This window comes from Pocillopora damicornis, chromosome 9 (genome assembly GCF_964200805.1).
Source record: "Pocillopora damicornis chromosome 9, jaPocDami1.2, whole genome shotgun sequence".
NCBI lineage: Eukaryota > Metazoa > Cnidaria > Anthozoa > Scleractinia > Pocilloporidae > Pocillopora > Pocillopora damicornis.
Window position 1 is genome coordinate 21,645,295 of NC_142678.1, and position 26,132 is coordinate 21,671,426.

The 26,132-nt window shown below is 38.1% G+C and overlaps 4 protein-coding genes and 1 pseudogene across 6 annotated transcripts in view; 2 read left to right on the forward strand and 3 right to left on the reverse strand.

Annotated features, from left to right (window-relative positions):
- Positions 1–26,132, reverse strand: part of LOC149040648 (coiled-coil domain-containing protein 148-like) — a 69,693-nt gene that overhangs the window by 42,139 nt on the left and 1,422 nt on the right. Inside the window, exons 3-12 of one of the 2 annotated variants that reach the window (XM_089182567.1) lie at positions 25,646–25,964; positions 24,549–24,693; positions 24,204–24,410; positions 23,887–24,027; positions 23,010–23,128; positions 22,455–22,572; positions 21,795–21,845; positions 21,164–21,253; positions 20,857–20,996; positions 19,105–20,174 (exon numbers count right to left, since the gene is read on the reverse strand). In XM_089182567.1, the coding sequence (XP_089038693.1) occupies positions 20,165–20,174; positions 20,857–20,996; positions 21,164–21,253; positions 21,795–21,845; positions 22,455–22,572; positions 23,010–23,128; positions 23,887–24,027; positions 24,204–24,410; positions 24,549–24,693; positions 25,646–25,964 (1,340 nt within the window). In that variant the 3' untranslated portion in view covers positions 19,105–20,164. Of the gene's footprint in view, positions 1–19,104; positions 20,175–20,856; positions 20,997–21,163; positions 21,254–21,794; positions 21,846–22,454; positions 22,573–23,009; positions 23,129–23,886; positions 24,028–24,203; positions 24,411–24,548; positions 24,694–25,645; positions 25,965–26,132 lie in introns of those variants that run through there. The other variant, XM_089182568.1, reaches the window with a different exon arrangement.
- LOC149040654 (protein downstream neighbor of son homolog) lies at positions 1,132–5,175 on the forward strand. Its single transcript, XM_089182586.1, has 3 exons — positions 1,132–2,105; positions 3,298–3,749; positions 4,560–5,175. Exons 1-2 carry the CDS (start codon positions 1,190–1,192, stop codon positions 3,378–3,380), a joined length of 999 nt encoding a protein of 332 aa, XP_089038712.1. The 5' UTR covers positions 1,132–1,189; the 3' UTR covers positions 3,381–3,749; positions 4,560–5,175.
- LOC149040655 (uncharacterized) lies at positions 5,103–6,749 on the reverse strand (annotated as a pseudogene).
- On the reverse strand, positions 10,426–12,322 carry LOC149040656 (QRFP-like peptide receptor). The gene has a single exon (XM_089182578.1). The coding sequence runs from the start codon at positions 12,064–12,066 to the stop codon at positions 11,062–11,064; it is 1,005 nt and encodes a 334-aa protein (XP_089038704.1). The 5' UTR covers positions 12,067–12,322; the 3' UTR covers positions 10,426–11,061.
- LOC149040657 (protein downstream neighbor of son homolog) lies at positions 14,573–20,078 on the forward strand. Of its 2 annotated transcripts, none has more exons than XM_089182569.1 (3): positions 14,573–16,839; positions 18,042–18,493; positions 19,278–20,078. In XM_089182569.1, the coding sequence occupies exons 1-3, from the start codon at positions 15,924–15,926 to the stop codon at positions 19,572–19,574; spliced, it is 1,665 nt and encodes a 554-aa protein (XP_089038695.1). In that variant the 5' UTR covers positions 14,573–15,923; the 3' UTR covers positions 19,575–20,078. The 2 variants fall into 2 exon arrangements, with proteins under 2 accessions (XP_089038695.1, XP_089038696.1); XM_089182570.1 differs by lacking the exon at positions 19,278–20,078 and adding an exon at positions 18,544–18,775 and having other exon boundaries at positions 15,863–16,839; positions 18,042–18,445.

Sequence of the window (26,132 nt, forward strand, 5' to 3'; positions counted from 1 at the left end):
TGCACTAATTTAATTTGCATCTGTCTAAAAAACCACAAAGTTAAGGGAAACGAAATTTTTTCCGAAAAAGGCTAGTAGCTGTCAGCTGTTAAAACTGATATTACATAATCATGGTACTATTTGCATTAAACGGCGTCTTGGATATTCTCCCAATTGGTACAAGCCGTAACCGGCGATAATTTGAAGTCGTTTTGCTCGTCAATTTACTTTGCGGAGTTATATGTGATGAACTTATTTCAAGACGATTGTTAAACGTCAAAATTCTTGACGCTTCGGAACGTAGAGATCAATAAATGTCAAGTGAATCCAGTTCTATTACCGTCGTTGCTAACAATTGGAATTTGGAAAAACTTAGAGGAACATTACAGGGATCAGTCCAGGGAAAGAAACCACTGTTTTTTCTCGTGTAAATATTACCCACGCAAAATAAAATTTTCTCTACATTTAAGCCGGTTTGCGCAGAAGAAAAAGGCATGGATCTTTTAATATCCGCATGATATGACTTAAACTTCATGTCGTTTTTACTCCATTTTATCATTCATAACGACCAGTCTTTTCACAGGCTAAGAAAATATTCGATGGAAAATTTTGGAGAATTTGTTATCTTACATGCACTAGTTTAATTTGCGCCTGCCTAAAAAACCACAAAAGTAAGGGAAACGAAATTTTGTCCGAAATAAGCTAGTAGCTGTCAGCTGTTAAAACTGATATTCCATAATCATAGCGCTATCTGCATCAAACGGCGTCTTGAACATTCTCCCAATTGGTAGAAGCCGTAACCAGCGATAATTTGAAGTCGTTTTGCTCGTCAATTTACTTTGCGGAGTTATATGTGATGAACTTATTTCAAGGCGATTATTAAACGTCCAGTCCGCAAAAATTCTTGACGCTTCGGAACGTAGAAATCAATAAATGTCAAGTGAATCCAGTATTATTACCGTCGTTGCTAACAACTGGAATTTGGAAAAACTTGGAAGAACATTACAGGGATCAGGAGAAAAAATTTTTCTTCTAGAAATATTTTTCAGAGTAAACCTACCGAAAAAGATTTTGGTTGAAATGTGATGTTTTGAGGAGACGAAGAGAGGAAGCCTGGGTACTAGTAATGTAAATATCACGTGATGTTTTGGCGCGGAATTTATAATTCGTTGCTGGCAAAGTTGAAGGAAAATAATTGTCGCTTTTAAACATGGAAGAAAAACACTCACCTGAGCTTATTCGGTTTAAAAAACCTTCAGGAGTTATAAAATTGAAGATAAAAAAGAAGAAGCTGACTCAAAACTCATCAAAACGGATTTCAAACGCCTTGAAACCTATCAATGGACGAATTCAAGATGGACGCTCACAGGCGTTAAAGCGAGCGAATCCGTTTAAGTGTTCTCCGAGGAAAAAGGCGAATCTCTCCGCAGAAGAGAAAACTACAGAATGCAGGCTGTTTAGTGCCCTCGATGGACTGGACGAGAATCAGGAAAATGGATCCACAAACACTGTTCATGAAACAAGTAATAACTCACAACAGCAAAATACTGGCAATAGCCTGGAAACTGACGTTGCTGATTCTCCACTAACTGTGGCTAAAGAGAAAATCGGCGAGAATGATGGTTCAGAATTTTTTCCTTTAGACTGGAGCTTAAAAACTAAAGTAAGATTTTCTTCTTCCAAGACGTTTAATTGGTGTGGGACATTGAAGACATTTGACGAAGCTGCTGGTATGTCACATTTTGTTCGTTGCCAAACAAAGGAAATCGATTCAAATGGAAACGGTGCTTCTCATCCTGAATCATTTTGTTCCTTTACCAAAGTTTGGATGCACCCTTCTCTACCGTGGCTTGAACTTTTTCCACGTAAATCAGCCGATGGTAGAACTAGTTCGAAAAGACATTTTCTAATCACGGAAGAAATGGCATCTTCTCTTCACCATGACTGGGTGTCCAGTTTTCGCTCCGTCTTCAACATGGTGCGCGTTGGTTTTTGTCCTTACTTTTATCTAGTTGCAAATCAGAACACTATGCTTTTTCAGGCAGCTGGAATAAACAGGGATGATGCAGTTCAAGTGGTTATAACACCCACGACCAAAGGTTTCCGGGATGCATTGAGGAGTGAAGGTAAATCTACATCACTGTACAGGTTTATGAATAAAGGGAGAAACTTTCTAAAGAAACTGTGATGCTGCGATATCCCTCTGACAAAGGGCTACAGCTCAAAACGTCAGCTTTTAAACTCTTTAAGATGACCAATTTATGTTATCAACTCAGTTGATAATACTTAATTACACTGTACAGATTAGTTTCATGGGTGCAATAATCATTGTAGAAATAGTTCATCGAAAACCTTTACCAGACACTTATAACCTTGAGCTGGTAACCTTGTACCTTTATATGTAGGTAACCAAGGTGATTTTATTCAAGATGAGACAATGATCCAATGAAAACAGCTGTTAGCAGTGGGATGATATAATATACAATTAAGTCTGGTCCCCATGGAAATAGTTAGTTTTGTTTTCCTGAGATTCCTGATGTTTCCCTCAACTTTGTCTCGGGAAACATCAGAACTCTCAAGAAAACAAAACTAACTAGTTTCCCAAGGGACCATACATTAGGTGCTTTGTTCTATATTTGGACTTTCTCTTAAACAATCATATGGCAAAAACATGCTGTTGTACATGTATTCAGCATGCTTGCAACAATTGCATAATTGTGTCCTGGTCAGGATTTTGATCAGGGGCATGTGACCAAGATCAACCAATCACAGTTCTCGTTTTGTTGAGTGAAAATCCAGGAATATAACAATGTGATTTGAGCTCCAGAATAAATTTGTATGTATGCTTACATGTACTGACCACTACAGACAAGAAATGCTCCCAAGATGCCACTGGTTTTGAGTAAAATAACTGAGCTGCTGCAACCACTTGTAAACATGATTGTAACATTTTAGATTTATTGTGTTTTTACAAATTTATATTCAATTACAGCAATTGAAGACTTTTCCTTGTTCACATAACCAATTGAACACCCATGGTTTGGGAAAACTCACCAAAATTATGCAAACAGTTAATGCATCATGGTTTAACACAATCTTGAGTTTTCCCAACATGCCCTTTGTTCACCTGATTTAAAGTGATTACAGGGCTAGCCCTCTAGTACTTGTGTTCATCTGGTTTCTTTTTTCAGGATGTATTGAATATAATCTACCTTGAAATTACCCAATCACCTAATCAGTAATTTTACCCTTCAAAGGCTATTTTTCTCTTGAATCTAATTTTCTTCATAATACCAATATTATATTATCACATCCCAGGAATTAACTTTACCATGCCGCACTTGGAGGTCAAAGGAAAGAAAGAGTCTGGGCCTGAATCTCAGGATGAGGACTCAGACTAAGAGGAAGATGCTGAGCTTGGGAATGATTCTGATGATGAGAGTATTGACAAGTGTGAGTGGCTAGAAAGCATGGGACTTGATAAGGAACAGTTTCCACTGTTAAACCCCAAAGTTGTTACACCACATCAGAGGAACAATCTAAGAAGCTTAGATCAACAACCAACTTCTACAGTGTTAGTGAGAGGAGTTGATACTCTTGCATTGTTTAACTTCCTACTCAACTGTAAAAGTTTAACAGCCAACACTGGACCACAAGCTCAGGTGCCACCAACACTGCTGGCCCCTGTTGCATTTGAAGGAGCCACTTTAAAGGGTCTGAAGGTAAACCAAGGGACCATGAAGCATCAAAAAGCTAAGGCTATGGCACAGGTATAGGATACATTTGATTGATTTTCAATATTTCTTGACCTTATTCTTTACAGATGCTCTACCATCATGATAAGATCAATGATAATTCTTGCAACAATAAGGTAAAGGTTATGCTTTCTCTGGAGACTATTGGCCAAAACAGTAACATGTAACACAGTTTATTCTTGTTCCACTATTATGAAGCTACTAACAGTATTGCATAGTGATCCCCCTCCCCTCCAATGTTTTGCTAGGTTTACCTGAAAATTTTTTGTTGCCAATTTAAACTAAGTGGAAAGAGGAGAAGTATCTTACCTGAAAAACGCATGCTATGACAATAACTGTTGTTTATGATGTCACTAGCAGTGCCTTTGGTCAATATGAAGTGAATCCTGTTCTTTGATTGGCTACCCCAACAGGCAAGATGGGCCTCTCTTGCCTGCTTGGGATTTCCCGCTTTGATCCTGTGCGAAAATACATTGCATGGAAGGGACTTAAAATTTTTTTTTCAATTTTTGGACAGTGTGGGCAATGGAGTTGCAAAAAGCTGCAGAAGACAAGAAAAACAAAGACAATATAAACTACTCTCATAGGTTTATTGTGCGCAAAAAAAGAACTTGGTCAATATGTAGCCATCTTAATCAAACAAGCTTGGTCAATAACGCACATTTATTTCCAGCACTTCAGATGATTTGTTTAGTTTACTGTGAATTTTCATTGGTTCCTTAAGATGTTTTCATCGCTGTAATTGGTGACTATGATTACTCACTAGGTTTTGCGTTTTTCAACTCTTAAATGAAGGGTGCTCTAATTGTGATGATATCCTTTTAGTTATACAGCCTGGAGATTTCTGGTCCAATCCTTCCTGGCTGTCTGTATGAACTGTGTCATCTACTGAGGGAATCACAAGGAGGAGACTTCAAAGCCACCTTCTTTGTGCACCAGCCATCAGTAGCATTTAATGTCCCAAGCATTAAAACAGAGAAAAACTATATTCAGAGTGGGTGTAATTTACAGCAAAGTATCTCACATGGACAGTGGAGACACTACCTGGAGGCAGAAAAACTTAAGGAAATGTGTTTAAAAGACCTTAGCTGCAAAGACAAACTTTTCTCTATGTCAAGGACTCTTGATTGAATTCTTGCCATGCTACATGCTGTGATCAGTATAAGGCTACCAAAGATTCTATATCACTTGAATACTCCATGCACTTCTACTTCAGTGTATTCAACATTAGCTGAGAGAATGTTAATACAACCAGAATTGTTTTAAAGTACAGAACAAAAACATTTATAAGTCTTTTTTTCTCAAACGCTCATGTTGCAAATTCTTGCTCAAAAAGTGAAAAGGTCATAGACAGGCCTACACAGACTCCCCTGTGTGGTTTTACGTTTGCGACGCAAAAGCCTTTAATTAAAGCTTCGCTCTGACGAGTATGTCTTTGAGCGATTTACCTCTTTTGTATGATATAATCGGAGGCGTTTTGAAAATTGTTTTCAGCAGTGGCTGATTTTGGATGAGGTTCCATTCTTGCATCAGTATTTGTTGTAAATGTTTAACCCCTGGGTGGTATGCTGTCACAAAAGGCAATATTTTGCCTTTAGTTTTTTTGGTTTGTTTTTTAAGTGTCGACTGCCTTGCGGCAAACGAGACCTCAGATAACGTTTTTTCAATTAGGCTTTTTGGGTAACCACGTGCTTCAAGTCGTGTTTTGAAATTACACATGGCCTCCTGGAAATTTCTTTCCGAGGAGTTTGTTCTTAGAAGTCTGATAGCTTCTCCTTTAATAAAGCCTTTCTTAACACCTGGCGGGTGGCAAGATGAATAGTGTGTATATTGAAAGGTCTCGGTCGGTTTCTAGTGAGTTTTGACGTCGAGGATAGCTTCGTTTTGGAATCTTTCACCTTTGTAGACAACCGTATCCAAGAATGTGATTTCAGTCTCTGAGATTTCAGCCGTGAACTTTATAGTTGGATGGAACGTGTTAGCTTGTTCTATGAATAGATCAATGTCTTGTTTACGAACATCCCACAGGGAGAAAACGTCGTCAATGTAACGCTTCCATACTCTCGGCTTGATACTGCTTTGGTGAAGCAGTTTTGTTTCAATTTCTGCCATAAAGAGATTGGCGAAAGCAACCGCCATTCGTGTTCCCATGGCAGTTCCAAAACATTGGAGATAGTTTACTCCGTTGAACTGGAACGAATTTTCTTTCAGTATAAGCCCGAGCATTTGTTTTAAGTAGTGGGACGGAATGGGAGAGCTGTTATTGTGGTATTTTTCGTATGCTTGGCATACTATTGTGATACCCTCTTCTTGTGGGATGTTTGTGTACAAGCTTGTTACATCCATTGATACTAAAATAGTATCATTTGACACTTGCGTTTTCTCTATAAAGTTGATGAAATCAGTTGTATCTTTGAGATAGGATTTTTGCTTTTGAGCAATAGGCTGTAATAAATGATCCACAAAGGATGATATCCTTTCAGTTGGTCCTTCGCAGCCCGATATAATCGGTCTACCCACTGGCAAAGGTTTGTGGATTTTTGTTAAAGTGTAGAAAATCGGTATTCTGGGCGGATTGGGAGTCTGTGAAAGCCACTTTTTTGTCATATCGTCTATATGTTTGCCATTGTGCAGTTGAGCAATAAGCTCATTAACTTTTTTTAATGTGTCAGTGACCATGGGGTTTTCAAGAGGTCGGTAGTGGTCTCTGTTGTCGAGCTGAACCTGGGCCTCTTGAATTTTGTCCCTCTTGTTGAGAATCACTGTTGTGGTGCCTTTGTCAGCACGTTTAAGGTTGATGGCAGTATTGTTTTGCAGTTCTTTGACTGCTTTGTGTTCGTTGTATGACAGGTTGTGTTTTGGCTTTGTTATTTCTATTTCAGCAAGGCTTAACTTGATATTTTCCAAGTACCGTTCAAGGGCAATAGAAGGTTGTACTGGTGGTATCCAGTTTGATTTGACGTGGAAAGGATGTGGTTCCTTGTCATTCCCGTGGAATGTATATCTAAGTCTCATTCGCCTAGCGAATTGTTCGAAGTCACGCAACAATTGTTGCCTGATCTTATTTTCATTTGTCACGGGTGTTTCAATAAATTTGAGCCCTTTTGCTAACACGCTGACTTGGTGATTAGTTAATGTATTGTCTGAAAGGTTTTTAAGGTATTTTTCATGTTTCTCCCTTTCTGTATTCACTCGCTTGTGTAGTGTATTTTTTCTACGCTTTTTGCATTTATTATTCTTGGATAGCCTTTTTGCTGTAGTGGGTTTGGCGACTGATTTTTCAGAGATGACACTGTTGTACTTTTCAACATGTTTATTATCACTCTGAAAGCGTGTACATATAAGATCTTTCAGCTCTGAAAGCTGATTTTCTATTTAGTCTATCCTGTCGACATCAGTATTTACAATGTTCCTCAAGGGCGAACGTGATCTTTCACGTGTATTTACATTGTATTGTGATCGAGACTTGGCAATATTAGCCTTTTCAAGTTTGTTCTTGTGACTAACAAGTCTACGCTGATGGAAGCGCACTAGGGCGCTAACGTATTGTTCTTCGGCGTGACTTTTAATAGCGCTTATTTCCTGTCGAAAGGTTTCGTCAGGCGTGAAGTTTGCCTTCGCCTTGTATTGAAGCGACTTAGGGCAAGTCTTTTGTTGTAAGTGTCTCTCCAGTTTTAAAATGGAGGTTTCAGTTTTTTGCTTCTTGAACTGGATAGCGCTGATGGTGTCTTCATGTTTCCTCTTCCTTGGCTGCCGCGTGGATCGGCTATTCCTCGGAAGGTTTTCTTTTTGACGGCTTTCTTTTTGAAGGCGTAGACCTTCGTTGCTGCGTTGTTTGGCTAATGCAGCTTTATGCCTTGGCTCGAGTTGTGATGCTGGAGGGCTATCCTCTGTGTCCGGTTCTAGGTTCGGATCAGTGTACGTTAATTCCATCGCCTCGTCCAGATTTGGACGGTAGTCTGGCGTTTTTGGTGGCCGCAATGGTGTTTCAAAAGCTGACATCTTTTTCAGGTAAAACTGAAAGTGAAGTATATCGTCTAGCATTTTCCCATCCCCGTTGCCTTAAACAAACGCATGCACTCATAAATCTTCCCTTGCTGACTTGAAGCCCGCGTGTTAACTTGAATAAAAACCGATTTCCCCTGGATTTCCATCAAACATTTCTAGCAGTTTTATCCACGGTAACTCAAACCCTCGATAACTCGAGCTTCCCGCTAACTCAGGTAATTTTCAGTAATTTTGTGTTCCGTTTTCATTCGACTTCTCTCTAATTGAATTGTATTAAAATGTATACTGTATAAGACGAAAAACAGAAAACACCGTTTTTCCCTCATTCCAGAGCCCTTGTTTTCAATTCCCGTTAACTCGAACTCCTGGTAACTCAGTGGAACCTTCTTCAATTCTCCTTAAAGGTTCAAGTTATCGGGAGTCGATTGCATTTATTTTTCGTATTGGATTTCATTTCGATCAAACTTTTGCTCATTTCCTCTCTAAATGATCGGAAACTCTTTATTTACAGATGGTAAGGGAATAAACACTGTAGAACCGAAAAACAAGCAGCAGAGTTCAAACAATGGTTTGAACCAATGAACTAAGTTTGACTTGCCATAATGTAAATTGTAAATAGGATTTAAGTAAGTTAGTTCTCAAAGCAGACATTTCAATTCATGATTATTCCTAAGTTTCGTGAAATAATTGGACTTAATAGGTCTGGGGGAAATCCGGTTTATCTCAGTGACGTTATTTTTCATTATGCACGTTCAGTTGAAAATAAACAGACCTCCCCCCCAAAAAAAAAAACAAAATCAAACAAAATCAAAAACAAAAGTGTAATAACTAGTTGCGATCGTAAAACAACTACCAACTGAAAAAATAGAAAAAAACAGAAAAACCATGGAAATAGCTTCCATTTGTTAACTTATTTCATCGAGGTGCTGGTAAGACTAGCGATGATCCAAGTGAAAAGAATGAGGAACTGACACAGCTTTGAACTGATCAGTTAGGGACGGAGGGAAAAATATACAGCTCCAAATCGATTGAATGCTATTAAAACTAGGCTCTGAATAGACACACTAAAGCACATATCTCCCAAGAAGACAGTCAGCTTACACGACTCATCTCTAAGAGGACCGCTGATCAAACCGGGAGCCGAGCATTTGTGTTGTCTGTAAAAAAGGAAAAAAAGAAACAGAAGATCGGATATGGCCATATTTACTAAGAAAAAGTTGATAGGCTTTCTCATAGATCTAGTTTTGTGGACAATTGTTGCGATGAAAAAACTTCCAGACATTGAGAAAACAAGTAACAGGCCGCAAAAAAAGGTTTTACCAATCCTCTTTACTACTGGATTCAAGCAGTTCAGTGTTACTGGTGTTCCGTTCACCGTCGCCCTAACGTTTGCCGACATTCTTGGAACTGTAGGATCAGTGTCGTCTTCAGCAAGATGATCTCTAACTCTAGAAGCCACCTATTCTTTTATAACCAAAAAATAGAACAAAATTTATAATTAATTTGTACTTTAACTTTTCGATGCAAAATTCAATCTTTTGTACTTCAACAACAATTTTTACAATTGTAACCAAATTGGAGACAAAGAAAACTAGGTTCCCTAATTTTTAGATGCAAGGATATCTTACAGATGCTTATATTTATTATGTTTGATTTTCAATCTGCGATAATCCTCCTACCTTAGACACCCAAAAAATAATAATTGGCACCAAAACATCAATTAAAACCCGACAGATGGCCAGCTGTTATTCAGAATAGGTTAGGCATGTAATAGTTTTTTAATCAAATCGTTTCGCTCATTTTATGCTAAGTAGCTAGTTCTGCGATGTATTTGCTTTTTCGAAACAGCCTTTCATAAGTGTTTCATGTAATACTCTCTGAATTATTTTCGTATTTCATCACAATTATATTTTGTGAGACTTTTGTTTCCTACAGAAAGGCATTCCGCGTTTTGGGATATTCCGCTATTTCACTTCTTAAGACGGGTTTTGAGATATTCCGCCATTCAACTATTCCGCCGTTCTACCGTTCACGGTTCCAGCGTTCTATCATTCCATTGATAGGGTCACCCTGTAATTTAGGGGCTCTTTTGGGCATATGTCGCTCATTGAAACGGTAAAATGTTCTCTTTTCAAAGTTTCCATGATATGCAGATCACACCTATTGATATATTTCTGCGCGGAAAATATGAGACTCACGAGAGTCAGACAGCTTTGCTACCCTCTACACGGTTTCCATTATGAGCCCAAGCAAGTTCGACATGCGCAGTAAAATGTGCAGATGCTTTTTAGGCTCTCTCCCCGTTATGAGGCTCACAGGAGTCAGACAAGTTCTGAGCCTGCACTTTGCTTACTCTCATACGTACTTTTAGTTACAGTCCTCATCATTAGGTCGCCCTCTTCTTCTCCAGGGTTTGTCCCTCCCAGAAGAACGTCAACGGTTCGGTTTTTTCTTGTGAAATTTTTTAAATTCGCTTGACCTCCTAATGGACTCTGTAACATTTACTCTCAATGCAAAGAGATGTGACTAAAGGTTTTTAAAGTTAACTCAGCACTCGTTAGAATTCAGGAAGAGAGGCAATTTTTGATCCATTAGGGTTTTTTTTCCCCAAAACTCTAATTTTCCATAAAAAGGAATGACTGTGATGACAAATAATCTGAAGCTGAAGCAGAAACAGAACTAGTTTCCATTGCTTTCTTGATAATATTTATTTGTAATATTAGATGTCAAGTGGATTTTACTTTTTCTTTTTCCATCACATATTGATTGGAAACCTCTTTATTTTACACGAAGAGTTTAAAACTTTAATAACCGCAAACTGTACACAATACAACCATAATCCTTAGGTCAGAGTTCAAAAGACGGTTTGAACCGTTGAACAAAGTTTCTCTTGCTATAAGGTAAACTAACGTTAATGTACTAAATGAATATTATTTACAAGTTTTGGGAATAACTGGATTTAACGTATCCAATAGAGATCGCAGTTCATCTCGGTAAAATACGTTGTCCTTTTTCATGTACATCTGAAAATAGATAAACGAGGAAAAAAGGAAAAATCGTAATACTCTCTTCTATTTATTAACTGAATTTCACTGAGCGCTACTTCAAACATTTTGGATGCAATAAAGCGATGTTCGTAAGAGCTTGTTAGTTATTTTCGATATGATATGCTAAATGCACGAGTTTACAAAAAGGTTTGACCTTACAAGTTAGAAAACAAAAACAGCGATTAAAAATGTGGGAAACCAACTGTTAGCATGGGAAACAAATTTGATTCCTCGAATAATACTGAACAGTGTGCAAAAGATTGGGGCAACAACTATGTCTGGGCAGCTCTATTAGTAGAGAAACAGCCGAGGAGGTTCTTAAGACCCTGACGATAATTACTGCTGAACATGAAACAGACACAAGGGTTCACAGCGCAGTATGATGTAGCCAGAAAAATGACAATATGTATAGAGTATTGGAAGGCACAAGATGACATCATGGCGCTGTCTGATGAAAACAAGAATAAGAGGAAAACGATACTGAATGGCAGCCAGCATACTGCAAAAACGAACACGATGGCAACGGACATCTTCAGAACACTTCTTTCTCTCTTCAAGCGCTGTTTTCTTGCGTTTACTGAAGGCTCACCCGGAATCTGCTGCGATTTAATTCTTACGGCAATGGAAAAGTAGAGTATGGCAATGAAAACCAAAGGGACATAGATGAATACAATGATCGCTACCAGAACGTAGTTTTTAATCCATGAGGACTCTCTAAGTTTGTCGTTCAACCCCTGCTGACAAACCAGCCCTTCTGCATACTCGACAAATTTCCACGTAAACAGTTGTGGGCAAGAGACTGCCACGGCGACGACCCAAATTACGAGAATGAAGAGCCTGCATCGCTTTGAACTGATCAGTGAGGGACGGAGAGGAAATACCACAGCTACAAATCGATCCACTGCTATCAGAACTAGGCTCTGAATGGACACAGCAATGGAGACATCATTAACGAAATACTTTAGTCTACACAACGCTTGGCCAAGTGGACCGCTGGGCAGCCAGTGGCTGGCCGTGTTTAACCTGACAAAAAGTGCAGGAAAATGGATAATCGAGAACAACAGATCGGAGATTGCCATGTTTACAATCAAAATGTTGATTGGTGTTCTCAGAGCTTTTTCCTTGTAGAGAATAATTCCAATGAGAATATTTCCAGCCAGCGACACAACAAATAGCAGACAGTAGGCAAAGGTTTCACCAATTCTTGTCGCTGTGGGGTTGAAGCAGCCCGACATGGACTGTGTTCCATTGATGGTTGCTGTCACGTTTGCTGACATATTGCGGTGCCAGGAGATCAGTTTTGTTTTCAGCCAGCAGCTCTACTAAGGCCACTTATATTCTACCAAAGCCGGAAAAACATAGCTCATGTATCGTATCTATCTATATAAATAAAAGGTAATTTAGTGTTAGCCTTCGTCAGAGCGATTGCGAAGGGCTAACGCTCGAAACGTCAGCTTTTTTACCCTTTGCGGTGGCTAATTTACGTTTTCACCATCGCTCTGACGAAGGGCTAACGCTCGAAACGTCAGCTTTTTTTTTCTATTATTGAAATTATCATTGTTTCTATTGACGAAATGACGAGAAAAAGGCTCCAGAAATATCCCAGCACCAGATGTTTACTGATGATGATCACGTATTAAAACAAGCCAATCAATCAAATGACAATATTCTACACCGACATTTTTCTTAACGACTCATTTTTAGTCACGTTGTCATCGAAAGTTTAATCCAGCCTGGAACTTACTCAGTAGGCTCTTTACTCAGTTGATTGGTTGGAGGTTTTTCAAGTACATTTTACGGCTTTTCACGAAGTTATAAAGAAAGGGAAGGGCTCAGGACAATTTTTATGTTAAGTGGGGAGTTTTCTATCTCCACGAAGAGAATTTGTACGTCGCTGAACAGAATTTTACAGCTGCTGAAGCTGGCGAAAAAAATAGCCAAATAAAGCATCCTGCACTATGCTCAAGGAGATAAAACAGCCGATCAGATCGTGTAAAGGACTGATACTGAAGAGTTCCTCTTCCAGCTTTCCATGTGAACGACAAGTTATTCTATGAAAAAAAGAAAACATGAAGTAAATAGATAAATGCTTATACTGCCGATTTTCGCACTTAATGAATGACGATTCGCAGCTTAAAGAGAATAAGTGGGCGTTAAAGCTAACAACAATATTGTTTAATGTTCTGTACTCCGTCGATATGTCAATTAGGCATTCCTTATCTCATCAATACCATCTAAGAAATGGGTCGGAAAGTTTCAGAAAACTTAAATGATCGTCGCCGAACAGAATTACTCAGCTGCTGAAGTCGGTGGGAGAAAGCCAGATAAAGCCTCCGCTATGTCTGAGGGAGGACAGTTGGTTCACTTGCACGTGATCACACCGTATAAATGATATTTACAGCGCCTTTATCATCAAGCTTCTCATTCAGTAAATAAGTTATCAAATTCGAGATCGTTTTTGCGCAGAAGAAAAAGAATAAATAAAACAAAGGTAGATCCAGGACATTTTGACAGGGAGATCGAAAATAACTTCAGACCTTCAGGTTCCGCGCTTCCATGCTCTAGAGCATCGGACTGCGGAATCCGATGGTGTGAGGTTCGATTCCTCATGGGGACTCCGAATGTTTTCTTTGTCCCACGCTCGTGACAAGACGAAAAACATCTTTTTCTATTTCCTTACCGAGCTCAAAACTTACCGTCTCTCATATTCTACTTACAAATAATGATAATGTATTGAAAGGCAATCAACACCATAGGCATATAGTAAAGTGCTTTTATATTTGCCACGACGTGGTCTAAGAATTCAGAAGTATCTCTGAAGACATTTTCCCTGTGAGGCTCACACTCTATCACTGCTGTGGGATACTGAACAAGTTCATTGGCGATAAAGAAAGGGGACTGGATGGCCATGGCGATAATCCAAGTACCCAGGATGAACAAGGAACACCGCTTTGAGTTGACGAACGGAGAATGGAAGGGATATACCACAGCACCAAATCGATCTACTGCTATTAGAACCAGGCTCTATAGCAGCGGAGACTTCCGAGAGAAAGACACCAACTTACACAGGACGGAAGCTCCAATTTGTTTTGTTTTGTTTTTGCTCTCAAAGGTCGAGGGAAAGAAACCACTGTTTTTCTCGTGTAAATATTACCCACGCAAAATAAAATTGTCTCTACATTGCAGCCGGTTTGCAAGGGGCATGGATCTTTGAATATCCGCATCATATGACTTTGTACTGCGTGTCGTTTTTACTCCATTTTATCATTCATAACGACCAGTCTTTTCACAAGCTAAGAAAATCTAGGATGGAAAATTTTGGAGAATTTGTTATCTTACATGCACTAGTTTAATTTGCGTCTGTCTAAAAAAACCACAAAGTTAAGGGAAACGAAATTTTTTCCGAAATAGGCTAGTAGCTGTCAGCTGTTAAAACTGATATTCCATAATCATGGTGCTATTTGCATTAAACGGCGTCTTGAATATTCTCCCAATTGGTACAAGTCGTTACCGGCGATAATTTGAAGTAATTTTGCTCGTCAATTTACTTTGCGGAGTTATCTGTGATGAATTTATTTCAAGACGATTGTTAAAGGTCAAAATTCTTGACGCTTCGGAACGTAGAGATCAATAAATGTCAAGTGAATCCAGTTTTATTACCGTCGTTGTTAACAATTGGAATTTGGAAAAACTTAGAAGAACATTACAAGGATCAGTCGAGGGAAAGAAACCACTGTTTTTCTCGTGTAAATATTACCCACGCAAAATAAAATTGTCTCTACATTGCAGCCGGTTTGCAAGGGGCATGGATCTTTGAATATCCGCATCATATGACTTTGTACTGCGTGTCGTTTTTACTCCATTTTATCATTCATAACGACCAGTCTTTTCACAAGCTAAGAAAATCTAGGATGGAAAATTTTGGAGAATTTGTTATCTTACATGCACTAGTTTAATTTGCGTCTGTCTAAAAAAACCACAAAGTTAAGGGAAACGAAATTTTTTCCGAAATAGGCTAGTAGCTGTCAGCTGTTAAAACTGATATTCCATAATCATGGTGCTATTTGCATTAAACGGCGTCTTGAATATTCTCCCAATTGGTACAAGTCGTTACCGGCGATAATTTGAAGTAATTTTGCTCGTCAATTTACTTTGCGGAGTTATCTGTGATGAATTTATTTCAAGACGATTGTTAAAGGTCAAAATTCTTGACGCTTCGGAACGTAGAGATCAATAAATGTCAAGTGAATCCAGTTTTATTACCGTCGTTGTTAACAATTGGAATTTGGAAAAACTTAGAAGAATATTACAAGGATCAGTCGAGGGAAAGAAACCACTGTTTTTCTCGTGTAAATATTACCCACGCAAAATAAAATTTTCTCTACATTTAAGCCAGTTTGCGCAGAAGAAAAAGGCATGCATCTTTGAATTTCCGCATGATATGACTTAATATTTCATGTCGTTTTTACTCCATTTTATCATTCATAACGACCAGTCTTTTCACAGGCTAAGAAAATATACGATGGGAAATTTTGGAGAATATTTTATCTTACATGCACTAGTTTAATTTGCGTCTGTCTAAAAAACCACAAAAGTAAGGGAAACAAAATTTTGTCCGAAATAAGGTAGTAGCGGTCAGCTGTTAAAACTGATATTCCATAATCATAGCGCTATCTGCATCAAACGGCGTCTTGAATATTCTCCCAATTGGTAGAAGCCGTAACCAGCGATAATTTGAAGTCGTTTTGCTCGTCAATTTACTTTGCGGAGTTTTATGTGATGAACTTATTTCAAGGCGATTATTAAACGTCCAGTCCGTAAAAATTCTTGACGCTTCAGAACGTAGAGATCGATAAATTTCAAGTGAATCCAGTATTATTACCGTCGTTGCTAACAAATGGAATGGAAAAATTTGGAGGAACATTACAGGGATCAGGAGAAAAAATTTTTATCTAGAAACATTTATCAGAGTAAACCTACCGAAAAAGATCTTGGTTGAAATGAGATGTTTTGAGGAGACGAAGAGATGAAGGTTGGGTACTAGCAAAGTAAATATCACGTGATGTTTTAGCGCGGAATTTATAAAAATCAACGTTGCAGCAAAGTTGAAGGAAAATAATTGTCGCTTTTAAACATGGAAGAAAAACACTCACCTGAGCTTATTCGGTTTAAAAAACCTTCAGGAGTTATAAAATTGAAGATAAAAAAGAAGAGGCTGACTCAAAACTCATCAAAACGGATTTCAAACGCCTTGAAACCTATCAATGGACGAATTCAAGATGGACGCTCACAGGCGTTAAAGCGAGCGAATCCGTTTAAGTGTTCTCCGAGGAAAAAGGCGAATCTCTCCGCAGAAGAGAAAACTACAGAATGCAGGCTGTTTAGTGCCCTCGATGGACTGGACGAGAATCAGGAAAATAGATCCACAAACACTGTTCATGAAACAAGTAATAACTCACAACAGCAAAATACTGGCAATAGCCTGGAAACTGACGTTGCTGATTCTCCACTAACTGTGGCTAAAGAGAAAATCGGCAAGAATGATGGTTCAGAATTTTTTCCTTTAGACTGGAGCTTAAAAACTAAAGTAAGATTTTCTTCTTCTAAGACGTTTAATTGGTGTGGGACATTGAAGACATTTGACGAAGGTGCTGGTATGTCACATTTTGTTCGTTGCCAAACAAAGGAAATCGATTCAAATGGAAACGGTGCTTCTCATCCTGAATCATTTTGTTCCTTTACCAAAGTTTGGATGCACCCTTCTCTACCGTGGCTTGAACTTTTTCCACGTAAATCAGCCGATGGTAGAACTAGTTCGAAAAGACATTTTCTAATCACGGAAGAAATGGCATCTTCTCTTCACCATGACTGGGTGTCCAGTTTTCGCTCCGTCTTCAACATGGTGCGCGTTGGTTTTTGTCCTTACTTTTATCTAGTTGCAAATAAGAACACTATGCTTTTTCAGGCAGCTGGAATAAACAGGGATGATGCAGTTCAAGTGGTTATAACACCCACGACCAAAGGTTTCCGGGATGCCTTGAGGAGTGAAGGTAAATCTACATCACTGTACAGGTTTATTAATAAAGGGAAAAACTTTCTAAAGAAACTGTGATGCTGCGATATCCCTCTGACAAAGGGCTACAACTCAAAACGTCAGCTTTTAAACTCTTTAAGATGACCAATTTATGTTATCAACTCAGTTGATAATACTTAATTACACTGTACAGATTAGTGCAATAATCATTGTACAAATAGTTCATCGAAAACCTTTACCAGACACTTATAACCTTGAGCTGGTAACCTTGTACCTTTATATGTAGGTAACCAAGGTGATTTTATTCAAGATGAGACAATGATCCAATAAAACAGCTGTTAGCAGTGGGATGATATAATATACAATTAAGTCTGGTCCCCATGGAAATAGTTAGTTTTGTTTTCCTGAGATTCCTGATGTTTCCCTCAACTTTGTCTCGGGAAACATCAGAACTCTCAAGAAAACAAAACTAACTAGTTTCCCAAGGGACCATACATTAGTTGCTTTGTTCTATATTTGGACTTTCTCTTAAACAATCATATGGCAAAAACATGCTGTTGTACATGTATTCAGCATGCTTGCAACAACTGCATAATTGTGTCCTGGTCAGGATTTTGATCAGGGGCACGTGACCAAGATCAACCAATCACAGTGCTCGTTTTGTTGAGTGAAAGTCCAGGAATATAACAATGTAATTTGAGCTCCAGAATAAATTTGTATGTATGCTTACATATACTGACCACTACAGACAAGAAATGCTCCCAAGATGCCACTGGTTTTGAGTAAAATAACTGAGCTGCTGCAACCACTTGTTTAGAGAAGAATTTGTAAACATGATTGTAACATTTTAGATTTATAGTGTTTTTACAAATTTATATTCAATTACGGCAATTGAAGACTTTTCCTTGTTCACATAACCAATTGAACACCCATGGTTTGGGAAAACTCACCAAAATTATGCAAACAGTTAATGCATCATGGTTTAAGTAACACAATCTTAAGTTTTCCCAACATGCCCTGTGTTCACCTGATTTAAAGTGATTACAAGGCTAGCCCTCTAGTACTTGTGTTCATCTGGTTTCTTTTTTCAGGATGTATTGAATATAATCTACCTTGAAATTACCCAATCACTTAATCAGTAATTTTACCCTTCCAAGGCTATTTTTCTCTTGAATCTAATTTTCTTCATAATAACAATATTATATTATCACATCTCAGGAATTAACTTTACCATGCCGCACTTGGAGGTCAAAGGAAAGAAAGAGTCTGGGCCTGAATCTCAGGATGAGGACTCGGACGAAGAGGAAGATGCTGAGCTTGGGAATGATTCTGATGATGAGAGTATTGACAAGTGTGAGTGGCTAGAAAGCATGGGACTTGATAAGGAACAGTTTCCACTGTTAAACTCCAAAGTTGTTACACCACATCAGAGGAACAATCTAAGAAGCTTAGATCAACAACCAACTTCTACAGTGTTAGTGAGAGGAGTTGATACTCTTGCATTTTTTAACTTCCTACTCAACTGTAAAAGTTTAACAGCCAACACTGGACCACAAGCTCAGGTGCCACCAACACTGCTGGCCCCTGTTGCATTTGAAGGAGCCACTTTAAAGGGTCTGAAGGTAAACCAAGGGACCATGAAGCATCAAAAAGCTAAGGCTATGACACAGGTATAGGATACATTTGATTAATCAATATTTCTTGACCTTATTCTTTACAGATGCTCTACCATCATGGTAAGATCACTGATAATTCTTGCAACAATAAGGTAAAGGTTATGCTTTCTCTAGAGACTATTGGCCAAAACAGTAACATGTAACACAGTTTATTCTTGTTCCACTATTATGAAGCTACTAACAGTATTGCATAGTGATCTCCTTCCCCTCCAATGTTTTGCTAGGTTTACCTGAAAATTTTATGTCGCCAATTTAAACTAAGTGGAAAGAGGAGAAGTTTCTTACCTGAAAAATGCATGCTATGACAATAACTGTTTATGATGGTCAATATGAAGTGAATCCTGTTCTTTGATTGGCTACCCCAACAGGCAAGATGGGCTTCTCTTGCCTGCTTGGGATTTCCCGCTTTGATCCTGTGCGAAAATACATTGCATGGAAGGGACTTAAAATTTTTTTTTTCAATTTATGGACAGTGTGGGCAATGGAGTTGCAAAAAGCTGCAGAAGACAAGAAAAACAAAGACAATATAAACTACTCTCATGGGTTTATTGTGCACAGAAAAAGAACTTGGTCAATATGTAGCCATCTTAATCAAACATGCTTGGTCAATAACGCACATTTATTTCCAGCACTTCAGATGATTTGTTTAGTTTACTGTGAATTTTCATTGGTTCCTTAAGATGTTTTCATCGCTGTAATTGGTGACTATGATTACTTAGGTTTTGCGTTTTTCAACTCTTAAATGAAGGGTGCTCTAATTGTGATGATATCCTTTTAGTTATACAGCCTGGAGATTTCTGGTCCAATCCTTCCTGGCTGTCTGTATGAACTGTGTCATCTACTGAGGGAATCACAAGGAGGAGACTTCAAAGCCACCTTCTTTGTGCACCAACCATCAGTAGCATTTAATGTCCCAAGCATTAAAACAGAGGAAAACTATATTCAGAGTGGGTGTAATTTACAGCAAAGCATCTCACATGGACAGTGGAGACACTACCTGGAGGCAGAAAAACTTAAGGAAATGTGTTTAAAAGACCTTAGCTGCAAAGACAAACTTTTCTCTTGGACAACTTGAGTAAGTCACTGCAGCCATTTAAATAATTTTTCCACTGCAAGTACAGTTGTTTGAATTTAAAATGCAGCTGGATCTTAATGCAATCGATATTTACAGGGCAGCAGAAGTGTACTTGGCTTAACTAGATTCTAAAGGGATCTGAATTTTATAAAGGGAGCCTTTCTAACATAACCAAGGAACAAATGTTTTAATTTTATTATTTTATGGGTTTATACAGACAATGAATTATGAGTATCCATCTGCAGACATGAAAATCATATTTTTCCAAGAGTACAGCTTGACATGAAATGTTGTATTATAATTGTAGGACTAATTAGAAATAAGAGGTACTTGTCTAATTGTTATCTAAAAATGGATAAATTGCTATCTGGCGCTTAAGTGTCATCAAAAGCTTGCTTTCCACCAGATGGAGATTTATTTGCTGCTTCAACAACCGGGGCCAAATCAATAAGGCCTCAATTTGCATATTTTATGATAAATAATAAAGTGTAACTGTCCATTCCACATTTTTTCTGTAAAGCAATCATGTACAACCAAAGGAGACTGTCACTTAAATAACCATATCTTCACAAACCACATCAGCATATGCATCAGTCATTTCTGCAAAATAAATACACAACCCTCAGATTGGGAATGAAATCATTTGTTACCCTATAGTACTCATATCAGTCAAGGGCATATTAAGTATTCTGAGGACTCTTGATTGAATGCTTGCCATGCTACGTGCTGTAATCAGTCATAAGGCTACCAAAGATTCCATATCACTTGAATACTCCATGCACTAGTACTTCAGTGTATTCAACATTGGCTGAGAGAATGTCAATACAACCAGAATTGTTTTAAAGTACAGAAAAAAACATTTGCAAGTCTTTTTTCTCAAATGCCCTTTTTGCAAATTCTTGCTCAAAAAGTACTTTTCCCTTTTCCTTGAAGGTATTTCTGTCATCAAAACTTTGTTTCCACAACATCTGCCAATTATATTGCTATCACCCAAAAACTCAAATTGAAGTTAGCCCTTATGTGGACATTTCATAAAATAGACCTGAAACTTTTTAGGACAATTTATAATATCATGTGACTCATACCTCCCTTTAATTTAATTAAAACATTAAAAAAAAAAACCCTTATGAGGATGGGAAAAATCTTTGTGGCCCTGCATGGTGCTAGCTGAAAGGAGAAAGGGATGGTTATAAATACATAAAATTGGTTTTAATGTAATAAGCAAAGCCTAAGGTCTGGATTAAGAGCCTACAACAAATAATAATAAAAAAATCAACCATACTTGAACACAGTTGAATGCTGATCCTTTCTTGGTTCCTGAGGAGGTTTGATGGAGGCCATGATTCTTCTTGCATAATCAGTGTGATGGATGCCAGCTTCTCTCAGAGCATTTTCAACCTTTAATCTTCTGTCTGCCGCCACCTAAAAGCAGCAACAAAGTTTCATGATTCCAGCTTCGACTGGCAATGAAACTTTCCATCTGGGATTGTTCTTTCAGGGTTACGTATCATAACTGAATTGGTTTATCACAGTGACTGACTAAATTTGTGGCAGATAAAGATAACAATGACATATTGAGTGCATTTAACCTTTTTTTCATCATATCCATGGACAGTAAAGAGAGGTTGTTGAAGGTCAAGTTCTTCCTCGTACATACTGGCCATACGTGCTTGGGATGCCTGGAAAATGGAAGAAACTAACATTGGTTCTAAGTACTGGCTTTTTTATTTTGTTGAGGGTCTGGATACAGGTTATGTGGTGTCTAGCTTTGATTCATGCAAACAAAGAGGGCTGAAAAGAATGAAAGATGATGGAGATTGGCACCTGGGGTAAGTTGTTGCTCCTAGGTGTTCAACCGATAACAAGAAATTAACAGGAGTTACAAGTTTTACATAAAGTAGTGTAATGGGGAAATGTTTGCTTCAAAATTACTGGCTTATTCTGCTAAATCTTGCTACCAGAAGAAACAGCTATGAACATGGTTGTTAAATGCAATGACAGAGTTAGAAATGGATAACACACTGACAAAAACAGCTTTAAGTTACAACCCAAAGTACACATCAAATATTTGCATTGTTACGTATTCTAACATTCACACATGCTACACTCACACCAGTGCCTCACATAGGACTCAGAATTGTTCTTTCTGACAAATTATTCACCTTTTCTTTCCTTTCCAACATGATTCATGCCTCTGGTAACCTTTTTTTCACCACTTACCTCTGTTTGTTTGTATAATCTCTCTGGATCATCCTCTACATGAACTTGTACCTTAAGAAAAAAATTAAAGATGACTTTTTACAATAACAGGAAATCTGTTTACCAAAAGATAATGTGAAGTCAAAAAAGTGAAGTAAATAAAATTTGCCATGCTCCAAACATGTGCTTTTGTAGCACAGAGGGAAGTAAATAAGCCTTTATACAGGCCCAAGTGGCCCATGAGGGCCGGTGCTTAACTCCACTTTCCTTTGCATGAAGCGGCTAGGAGTATTGCTACTCCCCCCTGGATGGGATGCAAGTCCATCGCAGGGTTACCCTGAGCACATTTGCTGGTACCCCATTTGTACACCTGGGTGAAGAGAAGCACTGTGAGAGTAAAGTGTCTTGCCTAGGAACACAACACAATGACCCCAGCCAGGGCTCGAACCCAGACCACCCGATCTGGAGTCGAGCGCACTAACCATGAGGCCACCACACCTCCAAAGAGGGAAGTAAGGCTCTACCCATATCTGAGGGGGGCACAAGCTCTAGCCTTGACAAAGCCTAAATTTTTTCAAGCTTCTATTTTTTGAAGTTTCTTCAGTTTCACTTCACTTGTGAGGACCATTTTGTCATTTTCATTCTAAAGTCACTGAATGAAACAACAGCACTACCACATGCCTGTGCTCTAAGTTTGTCCAGACGTTGCTGCTTTTCATTTTCTTGTTCAATAGCCAACTCTCTGGCTTTTTGCTTTTCTTCTTCTTGCAGTTTTAACTGCTCCTTGCGATACTGTACTCTGGAAAGACATTAAGTCAGTCAGTGATAGGAATGTTCATTGCACAACTTTCTCTTGACCTTGTCTACAGGCTAACGTATGTTACTGGTTTGGCAATTGGTAACAGTAGCAGAGATGTGAAGTAGTGCATCAAATTTAAATATGCACCAATTTTTTATCAATCAATCCCTAAATGTACAAGAACTTAAAATAACAAGAAAGTTTTCAGAGGTGAAGATCTCAACATAAGTTGTTCACAAAAAGAAAAATGGCTGCTCATTGAAGCAAATTGTGTTCATATGCTAAGCTATGTGGGTGAGCTTTTGAAGACCAAACTTTTGTCATGGACTGCAACTGCTAACCAGCTAATTCATAAGTATCAAATACTGGTAGATTTGAAGTTAAAAATGATTTAAGTCATCATCATTTCTAAAAACATACAACTATAGACACTGTACCTTTCTCTATCCCACACAGCTTGCTCTGCCATTTTTTCTTGAAGCTCAGCCAGTCTTTTTCTTTCCTCTTGGGCTGAAAGCTCTCTTTCCCTCTCTTTCAAATCTTTAAATTCCTGGATCTGCAAGAAAGTTTTTGCTACATCATACAAGAAGTTTCCATCCAACAAAAATACTAAAATGATTACACACACATCTTGATTTACTTCACAACCAACTTCAAGGGGGGATTGTCGATCACTGTCAAACAAACACAAGACTCACCAATAATTTTAGCTGGAATTGGGCATGGATTTCTTTGCATTTTGCAAAAGAGGGCTATTGGTAAAAAGCAGGTACCGCTGAGTATTAAGTGTCTGCCATATTTTGCAATACCTTAGGTAGCCTTAGCTTAAAAATCCTAACAATTTTACTGTTTACTCAAGCGTGTTTGTCCATGAGGTATATACATATCTTATTAGATGTTTTGGTGTGTAGTATTGCTGAGCATTTTTATGAGTTGTGCCATATTTTGACGAGCCTGTAGGGCGGGTAAAAATACGCAGTGATATTACGCACCAAAACGTCTAATAAGACATATATATCATCCAACTGCTTTTTTTTCTGCAAAGTCTTTCTGCTCATTTCTCACAAGGTGGAAAAAGCAAAGCAGACAGAGAAGCGTAGCATGCACAGCTGACTGGCTAAACAGGATTTTTTTACAGTACAAAATAATCAACTGTCCAAATAAACATACAATATCGCAGGATATTTGTACATTATTTCACTCTATTAGGTGCAGTTGGATAATAAAATTATTTACAAGTAGGTGATGTAAGAATTAATCTGTTAATTGACAAAATAATATTTATTCAATATCTCTAAATCAGCTTCATCATACCTGCCTATGTTTTTTATCTCTGAGCTTTCTTTCCCTCTCTTCAGCAGCCCTTAGTTGTTCTTCCTCTTCCTCCTGCTGTTTCGCAGCAATAGCAGCTTGCAGCTTTAGTGCCTCAAGCTTCTGTTCACGGAATGCAAGTACCTGTAGGAGGTTGAACACAAAAGTTAAAAGTATTGCCAGGTAATAAAGACTGAATTGTACCTGTGAGCCTAGAGTCTTTCTACATGCATCACTCCCCAAGACCATATGGCCAGATTGTTCTGCAGTATTTCTACACTAAATTCAAATGAAATTCCTAAGAACTTCCCAGGACCAACCTTCTTATAGAGTTCTTGACAGATGTGTTCCTGTTTCTTTCTTGTTTTGGCTTTCTCTGTGGCTTCCTCATAAGCTGTCCATGCATCAATAAATGTTACCTTAACTTTTATGAGTAAATCTTGTCTATCATGCACCCAGGAACGTAGTGTGCTGGAAAACTGCTCTTGGTAAAATTTGTGTGCAACAAACCATTCTTCATGTTCAACCTAAAACATAATGTAACTTAAAAATTGACCTATTTCAGAATTGTGACTGAGTATCAAAAACATGTATTGAATTTATCATCAATGCCGAAATTTGATGGAAATGTTGTCATCTAGTAAAAAAAGAAAACCTCTAAGTACCAGCTGTGAGCGAGTCTTGTGTGAGATTTCCCTAAGCATCCTGTCAATATAGAGCATTCTTCTGTTTGGCATCTCAGGTGGGTACTGTTCCATTAGATGGACAAAGTGCAAATGATCATGCTTTGACCATCCTCCAGTGCTAGATCTGAAAGAAAAATAATTACACTGTCCTTAAATATCAATGCATCTCTTAATTCATATCTTTTTAATAATAACTAATAACTACATGTAGGTCCAGGGATTCCTGACTAAGGTCAATTGACATGTTTTTGCAGGTACCTCTCTCCATGCAGGAGTATTGTAAACGTGTTATCAGTGAGCTGTCATGAAACCTAGTGAATACTGATGAGTGACCTACAAAGGCCTTACCAGTGCATCCAAGAGGAGAAACAGTACTCCTTGTCTCTCTATCAAAATGGGACAAGCTTTGTGAATTTGTTGAGACACTACTTCTTATAGACCAATATTAAAGTTCTGAATGGAATCATTTTGTTGACCGGTGATCCAGGAAACTGAGAAAAGGTAATCTCCAGGGCAAAATGAGCTATTGAATATCACGTAAAAAATACTTGAAGAATCACTGTGTTGTGTTCTTTAAGTTAGAATTATAAGAAGCTAATCTAGCTCTGAATCACAGCAGGAGGGCAGTTTAAAGGTCTGACAGAAGATCCAGGAAAAGAAAAGGTGGCCCTTAGATGAAGTGGCATTTCTGGTAAAAGTAATTTTACATGTAAATGTTAGTTAACCCTTTAGCTCCCATGAGTGACCAAGACAGACATTCTCCTTACAATATCAATACAATATCAACCAGACAAGTGATGAGAATAAAGAAAACTATCAATTTTAGGATAATTAGTTGATCCAGTACTAAATTCTCTGAACTAACATTATAAGAATCGTATGGTTTACAGTAAGGAGAAATCAAAGTTGGTTTGGGAATTAAAAGGTTAATATAAAACAAATTCAGGGACCAACACTACAATCAAGACACTAGTCAGAATTGAGAAGATTTCCAAATAAGACTTTTATTCCACAAGTGATAAGGAGGGAGGAGGTGTGGGAAGATTGTCCTTAACTTAAGGATTCATGGTACTTACTGTTTGACATTTTGATATTTCAGATTTAAGTACTCCAACTGAGCTTCATATTTCTTATCCAGAAGAAGGAACTCTTCCAAAACAGTATCCTTTAACTGTTCATCAGGACAGTCCAAATAAAATGCCTCATCAGGGATGCCTGTCTCTATACCAACATCAGACACCACTCCTAATCCTGTAATTTCATGCAATGATAAACTCTCCAGTTCTTGTTCAAGCTGTTCTTGTTCCATTTGAAGTTTGTCTATCACTATGCGCTGCTGCATTTTGACTGATTCCACAATTTTGAGCACATCTGCATGTTCTTTGTCAGCAACTCCTAGAAAGATTATCAAAAGCAGTATTAGAGATTAGGGTATCTGGGCAAGCTCAGCTTACTAAGTGTTTCTTTGCCACATGTTGGCAGCATTATTCTTCCTGAAAGAAATTATTACTCAGGGTTTAGCCATACCAATTTTAAAAGGCCAAATCTTGCATCTGCCAAATA

Excerpts from the sequence above, each read along its gene's own strand:
- LOC149040656 (XM_089182578.1), bottom strand. The coding sequence starts at position 12,066 with ATGTCAGCAAACGTGACAGCAACCATCAATGGAACACAGTCCATGTCG.
- LOC149040654 (XM_089182586.1), top strand. The coding sequence starts at position 1,190 with ATGGAAGAAAAACACTCACCTGAGCTTATTCGGTTTAAAAAACCTTCA. Across the intron at positions 2,106-3,297 it reads GGATGCATTGAGGAGTGAAG|GAATTAACTTTACCATGCCG; the intron begins GTAAATCTACAT and ends ATCACATCCCAG.
- LOC149040657 (XM_089182569.1), top strand. The coding sequence starts at position 15,924 with ATGGAAGAAAAACACTCACCTGAGCTTATTCGGTTTAAAAAACCTTCA. Across the intron at positions 16,840-18,041 it reads GGATGCCTTGAGGAGTGAAG|GAATTAACTTTACCATGCCG; the intron begins GTAAATCTACAT and ends ATCACATCTCAG. Across the intron at positions 18,494-19,277 it reads AAGCTAAGGCTATGACACAG|TTATACAGCCTGGAGATTTC; the intron begins GTATAGGATACA and ends ATATCCTTTTAG.